A 13,435-nucleotide genomic window follows, 5' to 3' on the forward strand; every position below is an offset into this window, starting at 1 on the left:
GGTGCGGGTGTCTTGTAGCCATATGTGAGGTCTGTGCTTATCTAAGGAAGCATAACATGTAGTGTATAATAGAAAGGGGATGCTGTCCCATTCTGGATTGTGTAGCCCACATAGTGGAATATCTTAGCCACAGACTGTGAGCGTTTTGCACTTTTTTACTACATAAATTCAGAATTCTGCATGTTAGGCCAATCCAGCATCTTCTTTTCCTTAGACATGTGCGTACCCATCTGCGCTGTATCTGATAAAGCAATCACACCTGCAGGGTTAACGTGTCCTCACGCCGTTATGGACCTCGTAGCAACTTGATTTGGGCTGTGCGCTTCTGTCACGTCGTTGTGAAGAGCCTTTTCGCTTGTCTCAAGTGTTCGATACGGCCGATGTTTGAAATGCTGTGCCCGTCATCACGCCTCCCGCTCCCCCCGGAATCTCCGTGAGGCAGAGCGGGATGTTTTTGTCAGCAGCAGATGGGGGAGGACACGGTGATTCCGGCTGCCTTCCTGCAACCGGGTGGTGTTGTCAGAAATAGACCTGGCTGCTGTGAATGTTGTCTGCTCTGACAGCGAGAGGCTCCTTGCTTTGAAATTAAAACCTCTGGAGTTTCATCTTGAGTCTTGCATCTGGGCAGGAGCAACCCCAGGTTCCAGTATAAGTTGGGGAATGACCTGTTTGAGAGCAGTGTAGGGGAAAGGGACCTGGGGGTCCTGGGGACAGCAGGATGAGCATGAGCCAGCACTGGGCCCTTGTGGCCAGGAAGGCCAATGGTACCTGGGGTGGATTAGAAGGGTATTGTGTCCAGTTCTGGGCCCCTCGTGTTTGGGGGGTTAAGGGATTGTGTCCATCGCTGTAATAAATAGCTTTGATTGGATAACTTCTGTGGAAAATACGAATAGGGTAGGAGGAGGGTACGGAGAGTGAGGGTAATGGAAAATAATTTGTATTTTCTGAGCAAAGGCGTCTACAAGTATGATAAACAGCAATGCCATGGGTGGGTTTTGTGTCGCAAACTGCTCTTTGTCCTTATCCTGACAGCAATGGGCTGGTTAGAATAGCAGATTTGGGGTGATTTGGCCATTAGTTAATTAGTGGTGTAGGAACTATAGATTGCAAAAGTGGGGGGGTTGGCTCTCCGTAACAGGTCCACGGACACACCTGAGGGCACTACAAGGCACAGGACATACCGGTTAAATGTCTCTGACCTGTTCCATAAGAGGTGATGGGATGAAGCTGAACATTGGGTTGTTTGTTCTGTATCGTTGCAGAATATCTCCTGCACATGTGGTTTTCATACGATTTTAGCTGTATAATATACTTATTACTCTTAATTGCTGTATTCTACCAGCTCCCCTCTACTTGGCAGTCAAAGTCAGGGACTGTTGTGTGTTCCCCAACTGGACCAGTATAAATCCCTTATAAACCTACTACATAGAACTCCTGCCTATAGAACAGGTCATGGTGCCCTCATCCACATACCCAGTGCAGCTTTTCTGCTGAATTTTGGAAGGAAACTTAATGACGCTTGAGGTTCTGGGGTGTTTTTCTCACAAATCACCACATTTCCAAGAGTGGATCATGTTGTACCCGAGTTCTGAGCTCCGATTTCTGTCCTGGGATTCAGCTGGCACATCACATCTAAGTGGTTTGGAAAGGATGCTGGTGTGAGCTATAACCACAGAAAATAGTTAACCCATTGTTAACTGTGAACTCTTAGAAATTGTCCTGAGTAGCTTGCTAATAAGTTCACTCCTTTGTGAGAGGGAAGGAATTTTTTAAAGAAGAAACCTAATTTCCCCTTGTACATGAGTCTTTCTGGGGCAGAAAAAAGGCAACAGGTAGGACTGTGTTATCTCCTGTAGTTGTGCTATTCTGATAACTGTCTTAAATTCATTAACGCTAAGGAGGTAGAACCCTTGGAATTGGGTCATTAACGATCTGTAGCCGCCTTTTTGTTTTCAACCTTCTTGCAGGTGAAAAAGGAATTGGCAAAACAACTGGGAAGAAGCTGTGTTACAAAGGCACCACGTTCCATCGGGTGGTTAAAAACTTCATGATTCAGGGTGGGGACTTCAGCGAAGGTAAAATACACTTTTAAACCTGAAATGTTTGAAGCAGAACAGAAATATTGAAACTTAAATGGTTATAATGTGACTTTAGAAATGGAAGTTAATGATGAAGCATTACAATGGCAAAATGAGTATTTTATTTGCTGTAAAGTATAGCATAGATTACCTGTTTATTTGTTAATGTTTGTAATTCTGAAATGTTTCAACTGAAGCGATATTTATTTAGAAAACGTGCTAAGTTAAAGAAGAAACCAACCCTTTCTGGAGTTAACCCCTATCTTCTTAAAACAGAATTCAAATCCAAACTGCTTTTCACTTTTGTGTTTGCAGTAGAGGCAACACTAGTAATGCTCTGTTGATACAGGGACCTCGCTATTTGAATAAGTTTACTTTTTTAATTATTTTAAGTTAATGAGCTAGAAGTGTTTAATGGATAGGTCTCCAAGAGGACATGTTTCCAGGAGTTTCTTTGTTTCCTTCCCTGCGGTATGTGAACAACGTGATGTTTTAGCCAGTTGTCCTTCCCTGAAATGTCCTCATCAAAGCGAGCGTCTTCACTGGATCCTGAAATCTTGTCCCTGATAAAATAGGCACAGTGAGGGAATATTTTGTTTTGACAGTCACATACAAGTGCCTTTAAAACCAGTAGCTACTTTCTTATCTGTTCCAGTGCTCTCTCAGCTTCTTTGAGCCAGGTGAGATTGTTGGTTGTACCTACTGGGGTCTTTTTTTTGCTTGGTGAATGGAGCCAAATTGAGTTGTTGGCTCGTCACCAGTGGTGTCCCCAGGGCTCAGTGCTGGGGCCAGTTCTCTTTAATCTCTTTATCAGTGATCTGGATGAGGGGATCGAGTGCACCCTCAGTCAGTTTGCAGGTGACACCAAGTTGGGTGGGGTGTTGATCTGCTGGAGAGTGGGAAGGCCACACAGAGGGCTCTGGACCAGCTGGATCGATGGGCTGAGGCCAGTTGTCTGAGGTTCAACAAGGCCAAGTGCCGGGTCCTGCACTGGGGTCACAACAACCCCATGAACGCTGCAGGCTGGGGAGGAGCGGCTGGAAAGTGTCTGGGGGAAAAGGACCTGGGGGTGTTGGTGATAATGGGTGAACATGAGCCAGCGTGTGCCCAGGTGGCCAAAAAGGCCACCAGCATCCTGGCTTGTGGCCAGCAGGCCTAGACAAGTGATTGTGCCACTGTACTCGGCGCTGGGGAGGCCAAATCGTGAATCCTGGGATCAGTTTTGGGCCTGTCATCGTAAGAAGGACATTGAAATACTAGAGAGAGTGCAGAGGAGGTGATGAAGCTGGTGAGGGGCTGGAGCACAAGTGTGATGGGAGCGGCTGAGGGACCTGGGGGGTTCAGCTGGAGAACAGAAGCTGAGGGGAGACCTTCTGATCTCTGAACTGCCTGAAAGGAGCTTGGAGCTGGGGGGGTGTTGGTCTCTCCTCCCAAGTAGCGAGCGATGGACAAGAGGAAATGGCCTCAAGTTGCTCCAGGGGAGGTTTGGATTGGATCTTGGGAACAATTTCTTCCCCAAACGGCTGTGGGGCATTGGAACAGGCTGCCCAGGGCAGTGCTGGAGTCACCATCCCTGGAGGGATTTAAGAGGCGTTTAGACGAGGTTCTTAGGGTCATGGTTTAGTGCTAGATTTAGGTTATGGTTGGACTCGATGATCCTCAGGGTCTCTTCCAACCAAAACAATTCTATGATCTATGTTTTGCTGTCGCTTTAGCAAATACCAGTGAGGATTAGCACTTGGAGCCTCACTTGAGCCTTCCCTGTGTTCAGAGGCACTAAGACAATCTTCATCTTCATTCTCAGTATTTTCAGTGTCAACAGGATAATGTGCTGCTGTGCCTTTTAAAAATATTAAGGAGCCTATCAGAGAATCATTATACTCAGATATCAGTAACTGGAGTATCCCGGTTTATTATAAACTGGTGGACTGTTACCTGCAGTTTTTCTCATAAATGAAACAAAAGGTTTAATTCATGCTTTTTAACGTGTAGGTAATGGAAAAGGAGGCGAATCTATTTATGGTGGCTATTTTAAAGGTAAGAGGAAATATGTCTTTTTCAGCTTCTTTATTCAGTTCTGAGATAAGTCTTGATTCCCAAGCTACTTAATGAAAACAGGTCTACTTATAGATCACCTTTTGCATGAAATTAATGTTGCATGAGAATTATTTTTATATGCATGACTTTCAGATATTTTTTTTTTTTTTGTAATATTTAACTTTAACTGACAATTAATTAAGGCTAACATTATTGGTTAAACATGACTTTCAGCATGGAGGTTAGGCAACTTTATTCATGAATAAACTCCTATCTTCCTGCCTAAAACTGTCAACATATTCTTTTGTTTATAGAGAATGTGGTCTTTTGCAAAATGAAAAGGTAAGAGACAAAAGCTCAGTAACACAAATTCAAACTCTGTTCCCTTGTACCCTCCCTAGTAAATATTTAGACAACTGATAACGTCCGTTTGTAGATGGGTATCTGTGTTGCTTGGAGAAATGAAGAGTTCTGTGTCTAACCTTTCTGAGGGTTAATGACTTATTCTGACCAAGAATACTGGCCTATTTTCCAGCTCTAAACAGTTATTTCTTCTTTTGTTAATGTCCCTTTCCTCCCTTTCCCCATTCAAGGTTTGTATGCTCAGTGTTCATTTCAAAAAGTGTTTTGACTCTTTACATGCTAAGAATTTGTAAATCAATACGTGTTTACCTCTTTTTTGAAAATCTGTTGTGGGAAGGAAAATGGTGAGTTTATCAAGTATTTGTTTCAAGCCATACAATTCTTTACTGTAAAAAAACAAGGTAGTTACTCTAGTATTGAAATGTTAATCAAGGCGCTATCGTGTATTTATTATGGTTCTGTATGGTTTTTAAGCAGCTCTGCGTGGTTAAGCACATGTCATTAAGTTTGTCTCAAACCCAGGCGTAGTTTGGTGTTGGAGCATTGCAGCCTTTAGTTCAAAAAGCCTCCAGTAAATCCTTTTGCCAAAAATGCACTAGGGTTTGTTTGGAAAGGCGGTGAGTGCTAGAGCAGCGTGTTCTGACATATAACCTTCAAAATAACGGCTTTGTGGACTCAAATTCCTATTTTTAGCTTTGAAAATGAGCTCCAGAAGATCTAGTTTTATATTACACTCTACAACCCACAGTCCTCTTTAATTCACTGGAGTATAAAACGCGTGTTTAGTTTAGTCTTAACTAATTTGATACTTAGGCCGCAGGAAGAATATGTTTAGTTTCTCATTCCACTATCTAGGTTTTTATTGTTGTTTTTCTTTTTTTTTCCCTTGTACATTATGAAACTTGCAGTTTTAGATTGATAAGTGCGTATCTTTTCACATGCCATACCAGGAAAATACCTTTTTCTCTAGATATTTCCCTAATACCCGAGGCACATGCTGCATATAAATAACAGTATCATGTATATTAAGTCCTGATTTAGGATATAAGTCCACCCAACTTGTTATCCAGAAAATACTGGATTTAAATCCAAGTCTGGGAGAATCTCATGTTACTGAGGACACTAAGATGCCTTTATTAGAAATATTTGCGCTATATCTGAAACTTGATGAAAAAATGCTTTGTCTCATAACTGCTATTACTGTCGCTTTTAAGAGGCTTTAAACTTGATTATTTGTTTCCGCAACCTGTTCATGTTTCTTCAGCAGCAGAAGAATTTCTCCTTATAACATCCATAAGTTACTAAGTAAATTAAACTTGCCTTCCCGGGCAGGAAAAAAATCTGACAACCATATTTTTTCTTCAAACAGATGAAAACTTTATTCTCAAACATGACAGAGCGTTCCTTTTGTCAATGGCAAACCGAGGGAAACATACCAATGGTTCCCAATTTTTCATGTGAGTAGCTGTAATACGCCAGTCGAGCTTTTCTTAAGCAGAGAAGCGCTGTTCATGAGAAAGATGGTATTGCTAAATTATCTATAATGATGTTATCCGCCTTATTTTAAGTAGGGTTGAGTGGGTAAGAGGAAACAGTAATCGTAATTTGCTTCATTTGGATTAGAAGCTGCTACTATGTGGATGTTCCTTCTTTATTGCTTTTTACCCTAAAAATACGGCTTATGCAATAAGTTCTTAGTGTCTGGAAAAGAGGTTATTTGTTGTATGCACCGACCCAATCTGAACAGATTTATCTGCAAATTACAATGGTGAGCATTGTATGCAGATGGGAGTGGGATCCAGAGGTGGGTTTGCATGTGCCCTTTAAAATATGATTTATGATTTAATTTGGGGGGGGGGGGGTGTGGTTCGGGGGAGGAGTAACGGTTTTATTCATCCTGGGTTTGGGGGTTTATTATTATCATTATTATTACTATTATTATTTTGGAGCGTTTGTTCCCCGTGTGCTTTTCTTCTCTATTGCCGCATAGTCCTGTTTACTCGTACATCAACCAACTAGTTCGGTCCCAACACCATGTAAAACAATGTGCTGATAATCAGATTTTTCCCTTCATTACCTTAATAATAATCCATTCTAGTGTGTAGCCGTGTTCTGTTAAATTCTGTTAAATTATTAAACACATGACTCTCTACCATCAATAAATACTCAGGTCTGATACATCAGGGTCTTCTGGTTAAAGTAGGTGTATTCTATATTCAGTGTTAGTATTTTTAAACTTGCTAATTTTAATGTGACTATTCATCCAGTTAATTCCTCCTATTCATGTTTAACAGTTTGCACTTGGAAGGATCTGGATTAGAACTTTGGGCTTGTGCTGAGAAGAACTTTGTGAAATAACACTTGTTGTTTTCCAAAGTGAATTGTCGTGTAGCTATTTAACTAGAGAAACTGTCCTTTCTTTGCCATCTTTCTTGGGGGATCAGAATGAATGGCGCTTCACTGCCTTCGCTAAGGAGTAAATTGTCCTCAAGGATCTTTTTGTAGTTTTTCCTTTGCCTGAAAAAGATCTTCAGTATGATATGATGAAGTTCAGATAAGAGACATTTTTAGGTCTCTTCCTAAAGAATGCCCTAAAAATGGAAAATGAATAGGAACCTTTCGCAGTTACCGCTGTTCTGACTTTCCATAGAGAGAAAATCGTGTCAAAAATACGGGTTTTATCACCTTGAAATGAAATTGTAGATGTTGTGCTTCCTTTCAGTAAATCTGAATGGGGATGTAGACGCATTAATGTGGAAAACAATCTCTCTCTAAAAAAAACCCTCTGTGCTTTAATATACTCCATGCAAGACATGGGTTCACTATTTACTACTCGGTGTCTTCTCTTTTGGTTCCCTTGTCGCAATTTTCCATTTTTAAGCTTATCTGAACGATACACATGAAAACTTCCTGTGTCACATCAGTCCAGGAGTTATAACTTGAGGGCTCTAAAGTTTCTTTTCTCTCCTGCGTTTGATTCGAAATCATCTTCTTTCCCTTAGACTCAGCTTATCTGTTCAGTGAGGTTTAACAGACCTAAATCAATGAGGTTTAACAGACGTAAACACCTTGTCCCGCCCCACACACCGAAACAACCTTAAGGTTGTGTTAGATCCTAAATTATCATTTATAATTAATAATAATAATGACAATAAAATGAACAGTATCTAAGAAGTATTTGGAAAGGTGCAATTTTCTTAAAAATTCTGGGGTTTTTTAATCAAAACAGTGTAAAAAGAAAGTGTTTGGCAATTCAGGCAGAGTAAGATGCTTAAATGTAGTTGTCTCTATGTAAACTAGATTCACCTCAGCTCTTTGTAGGAATTTCAAGCCATTTTTAGGGTCCTGGGGTGTCCTACCTGCTGTTTTGCTGCTGGGAGAGAAGGTTTTAGGTCTTACCTGCCTCCCCTGGGCAGGTTTTGGGGATATTTTATAGTGTCTTAAATGGCACCAGCTTGTCTTAAAGTCAGGCAAGTGGATCAAGTCAAGTCCCGGTTTAATTGGTGAGGTTTATCCAGTACTGCAGCTGATCCTGAGAATGAATGTGTATAATTACAGAAGACACTGAGGTTGCTTGGAAAGGCAGTTGTATATATATATATATATATATATATATATGTGTGTGTGTGTGTATTTACATATATTTTTTATATATATATATGTGTATATATGTATATACACAGTCAGTTGCAAAGTCAGGTTCACATTAGACTCAATTTACAAATAGCCAGGGACGGATGGTGAAACACATAGTTTAACAACTTGTATTTTTGTATATTTTTCTTAATGGTTTCTGCTTCTTAACATGGAGAGTTTGAATGTCAAGACACAACTGCTAAGGACTTGGGGCAGTTTTCTGACTTGAAAACGCAATATATTAAAGCAGTTAAGTCTTGCTTGGTGACAATTATCTGATTCTTTTAGGGGCTGCACTGTGCAGATGTTGAGCTTTTCGTTGCTAAAATATGTTCATTTCCTTTAGTGAGACACTTCAAGCTGAAATTAAAATGTGTTTCTTTAAAGAATGCTCAGTTATTCAGTAGTTTAGCATTAGGAAATATGTTCTTCAGGTGTTTCACCTGAAAATGGTGTGAAAGGCAGTCAGCAGTGCCAGCCTTTAGATTGATATTAATGGTTTGAGCATGTTTAGTTTTATTGATTAAATTTATAGAAAGGAAAATAGTTAATCTCCATCTGAACTTCTTTAGATGGTTGAACTTTTTATTCACAGATAACTCCAGGGATGAGAACTTTGTATTTCTCTGTCATAGACGTGTTGAATGTAGCAGGCAAGGAGCGCACAACTTTCTTTTATATAAGTATTTGTCCAAGGGCTAAAATAGCAGCAGGAATCCTGACTAGAACAGTGTCTCTTGCTCATCAGAAACACTTTCCTGGTTTTGCCAAAGAAAAGTGTCACTTGGAATAACTATTCTTGCTCAAGAGTGATCAGTTTGACTCGAAATAGAAGCTCCAGACTAATCTTAATGTAGATGAGCATCTGAGCGGTCCTAAAGTAGCGCCAGTTTCATTGATTCATTGAGAATTTGAGGTTGAAGCGTTTATAAGCAACAACAGAGAACTGAGGCTGGAAAAGCAAGAGGAAGAGTTGATAGGAAGCTCCAGTGAAGCCAGTGTAGAAATAATGGACATAAATTAGAACACTGGTAGAAACCAAGATGCAAAAGCAGAATAAAGAGCCAGAAGTGCCTACGTATAGTGTCAGAAGTGCTGTGTTTAATGCTTGTTGCCTCACTTCCCCCACTTCTTCTCTTTTTCTGACTTGAATAGGACCAACAGTTGGGTTGAAAGGAGAACGTTTAGCTAAAGCAGGATTGTTTTTCACACTTATGCACTTAAAATAGGCCGAGTGTCTTCGCACGTGTCTGAGAAACATTTCCCAGGCTGAAGAAAGGCATCTTGTTGAAATCCAGCAGAAAGGTCATAAACACCATCCCTTCGGAATGTTTGGAATGTTTGCGAAATATTGGGATTTCCATTTTCTATACCCAAAGGGATCTGTTGTAGTGTTTTATTGCAGGTTTGTGTTGAAGACAGACTTAAGGTATATTTTCAGCTATCGCCAGTATTAATTTGCTTCCTTTCTGTGAATAACTTCTTTAGAACCACCAGTTATTTAGCAACACCTGAGCACGTTAATCTTCTTTTAATTATCCTATTTCTGTGTTGACACCGTCCCTAGGGATGGAGTAAAGCTTGACAGGAACCACTCTAGAAGAACCTTCCTTTTTTTCTATATGCTCCAATATCTGTTTGGAACTGCTGCAGAAGAATATTAATATTGTTATTAGTTATTGGGGAAGGGTGTCTAGAGCGTTGCACAAATACAGTTCATGTCTTTAGGTCACAGAATCACAGGATGGTTGGGGTTGAAGTGACCTCTGGAGATCATCCAGTCCAACCCACCTGCTAAAGCAGGTTCACCAGAGCAGATCACACAGGAAGGTGTCCAGGCGGGTTGGAATGTCTGCAGAGAAGGAGACTCCACAACCTCCCTGGGCAGCCTGGGCCAGGCTCTGCCACCCTCACTGGGAAGAAGTTGCTTCTCAAATTCAAGTGGAACCTCTTGTGTTCCAGTTTGCACCCATTGCCCCTCACCCTGTCCCTGGGCACCACTGAACAGAGTCTGGTCCATCCTCTTGACACCCACCCTGAGATATTTATAAACATTGATGAGATCCCCTCTCAGCTTCTCTTCTCCAGCTGAACAGCCCCAGCTCTCTCAGTCTCTCCTCATCACAAAGATGCTCCAGACCCCTCAGCATCTTTGTAGCCTCCGCTGGACTCTCTTCAGTAATTCCGTGCCCTTCTTAAACTGGGGAGAGTCCAGAACTGGACACACAACTCCAGATGTGGCCTCACCAGGGCAGAGTAGAGGAGGAGGAACAAACTCCTTCGACCTGCTGCTCACATTCTTCCTTATGCACCCCAGGTACCGTTGGCCTCTTGGCCACACAGACACATTGGTGACTCATGGTCACCCTGTTGTCCACCAGAACTCCCAGGTCCTTCTCTGCAGAGCTGCTTTCCAGCAGGTCCACCCCAACCTGTACAGGTGCCTGGGGTTGTTCTTCCCCAGGTGCAGGACCCTACACTTGCCCTTGTTGAACTTCATCAGGTTCTTCTCTGCCCAGTCCAGCCTGTCCAGGTCTCACTGGTGTGTCAGCCCAAACTGGCTGAGGGTGCCCTCAGTCTCTTCATCCAGGTCACCGATGAACAGGTTGAACAGGACGTGTCTCCGATTTAGAGTTCTTGGATGTTCCAGCTTGTTGGGTGATGTTCTTCTTGAGCAATTCATTCTCCTTCTCATCTGATAACGGGAACTTGTCTCTTTATGGCAACTCCATCATTTTTGTGACTGTACCCAACCTGCTAGGAGGGAAAGTCGTGATACAAAAGTGGAGCTTTGTGCGAATGGGTAGATAAAGCGCTAAAAAATTAACGAGACTTCTGATCCTACAAATCCTCGCACTTGCCTTCCGTTGTCACATTGAATGTCAGGCTGCCCTTCCTAGAAAAACAGAATTGACCGTGCAGAACGAAGCGTAAAGCAATAGGAAACAACCAAAACAAAAAGTAACCAACCTCTTTGTCATTGGGAAATTTTGCGTAGTAATTAATTTATTGCCTCATTATTTAACCGTGTAGTTTACTGAGGAATGTGCCCTTGTTACAACTGCACGGGGAGTCCTCGCTTGTGTTCTCTGAGTTCTAACGCTTGGATTTCTTGCCCCTGTGTTCCAACGGCATTGAAAACTTGAGGCTGTTTTGCTATTAGTGCTAGATGTTATTTTTGCTTTCCACATCAAGGGTTGGTTTAATGTTTTAATCTCTTTCCTGCTCAAAACTAAACATCTTCTTTTGTCTTAATGTTTTGTGTGTGTGTGCCGTGCCTAGATACTAAATTCAAACTAATCGCTTTCATCGACATGAAGGATGAAATAAGTTGTCAGGACTCTTGTTTTGATTTTACAAACGATATCTGAATGTTACCAGCTTATTAGAAGCCCTTTTCTCTAAATCTTTCAGTGTCCCAAAATAGGTGTTTTTCTAGTCAACTCTTTTTACCACGAGTGAAATACCTTTGAATTAATTTTTGAAGATATAACAGTCATATAAAATCTTTAAAAAATCACCTTAAAGGGGCTGATGTTGCGTTATCTCCGAGCAAAAGTGGGATTTGTAAACGCGGTACCCAAAGAGGTGCCGTTGGCTTGGTCAAAAGTTGATGTAAAAGCACCAGCCGGTGTGGAAGCGTTCACAGGATGCTTTGATTTGGAATAAATAAGAAATACATTATGCAGAGACACAATTAAGAACGAATAGTTTATTTGGGAGGCAAATAAATTATAAGCTCAAGCGATGATGCAGTTGGGGGGTTTTATTGGATGTGTGCGTTTTACTATAACTCTGAACACAAGCAATCTAACAGCAATTCACGTCTTTTAGAGAAAACACCTATTTTTTTTGTAGTTTTAGAAGGAAAATATCACCTAATTACAAAAGGTGTGAAGTCATCAAATGCATTGCATTTGTAAATCAAAAATTTTAAGCTGCGCTGGGCCACCCTGTGCAGTTTCTGCTTAGGACTGGGTTTAGTAGAGCGTTTCAACGCCTACAGCACTGCGAGCATGTGAATTAAAATCCCGTTTAAATCAGTTATTCATCTGCTTCAAGTTGCGCATGGGTTCTAATGCTTCTGCTGGATCCAGACACTTGGAGGGGAGCGGGAGGACTCTCTTTTCTAACCATTTATTTTTATAATAACGTATCCAAGCAGGTTGTGTCTTTAGTTTCCTTGTTGCTTTTCAGGAGAACTTCCCATAGTTGTCAAAGTCCCTTGTATCCTAAAGAAAATTTAGAGCCCTCTTTTAGGCATCCTTGTTGTGCATACGACTTGATTAAATATGAATTGTAAAGTTGTGTTTAATAAAGTGTAGACTCGGTTTTTGTCTGGAAATGTATTACAATTTATTTCTGCCATTTTTGTGTAAAATTTACAGAAACTGTTACACCGTGCGCTCCAAAGGTAATGTCTCATTCCTCTAAGGCTGTGTCCTTGCCTTTCTTTTCTCTCTGTTTTTAATCTTTCTCGTTTTTCTGATCATATTGTTATGTGCATTGAATTTGTGAGGACTGAGGTTTTTGGGAAGGGTGGGTGATTGATCAACAAGACGCTTTTCAGCGGTATCTTAAACCAATTCAAACCAATTTATTTATCCTTCTCTAAGTAAGTTGGATGATAGTATATATTAAAGGCAGATTAAATGCTTTAAATTATAATAGCTACATATAGAAAAATTGAAATAAAATACTTTGGGGGAGGAACTCTGGGTTTTTCGAGCCCAAAGCAGCGAGTTTCTTCTGATTCAGTTTTGAAGCCAAAGCGAACGCGCAAGGATCGAAAGGCAAAACATCTGCAGAAAACTGGTCTTTTGAAGTGCGCGTTTGCAGAATAAATCACGTCACAGCCCCTTGGTGGAGGTGAGAGAGCTTTGCAAAGCACAACGAGGAGCTGAGTTTCCGCTGCCCACACTCCTTGTCGTTCTTTCTGGGTGACGCTTCTCCTTGTGTTTTCACTTCACGAACACAAGTCAATCAGAAATCCTCTCATTTTAGCCATCAAATTGCCAGTGTAATAGAAGAAACCTCTACATGGGTTTTAACGTACCACCTATTCCTCTTTTTTTGCTTATTTAGGACTACCCTACAGGTAATTTGCTTAATTAAAGGAGCACGCTACTCCAGTCTGGTTGAACCCATTGCTATTTCCAGCTCATTTGAAGCACTAAGTCTTGTGTATTTCTGGTTTCATTGAAGTAACCCGCTCCTATTTTTTCTTTTTTGCTGCTTTAAATCAGCTTTATAATTAAACCCACTTAAATGTGGACTTAACAGCAGGTTGTTAATGCCGTTAACTTTGGCTTAAAGAGCTT

General features: G+C 41.1%; 1 protein-coding gene across 5 annotated transcripts in view; it reads left to right on the top strand.

Moving 5' to 3' along the window:
• Positions 1–13,435, top strand: part of NKTR (natural killer cell triggering receptor) — a 46,105-nt gene that overhangs the window by 12,395 nt on the left and 20,275 nt on the right. For 3 of the 5 annotated variants that reach the window (XM_082046374.1, XM_082046375.1, XM_082046377.1), the window contains exons 4-6: positions 1,968–2,075; positions 4,071–4,115; positions 5,848–5,935. In XM_082046374.1, the coding sequence (XP_081902500.1) occupies positions 1,968–2,075; positions 4,071–4,115; positions 5,848–5,935 (241 nt within the window). Of the gene's footprint in view, positions 1–1,967; positions 2,076–4,070; positions 4,116–4,429; positions 4,458–5,847; positions 5,936–13,435 lie in introns of those variants that run through there. The other 2 variants (XM_082046378.1, XM_082046376.1) reach the window with 2 other exon arrangements.

Source organism: Streptopelia decaocto (assembly GCF_964273445.1).
Source record: "Streptopelia decaocto genome assembly, chromosome: 2".
Classification (NCBI taxonomy): domain Eukaryota; kingdom Metazoa; phylum Chordata; class Aves; order Columbiformes; family Columbidae; genus Streptopelia; species Streptopelia decaocto.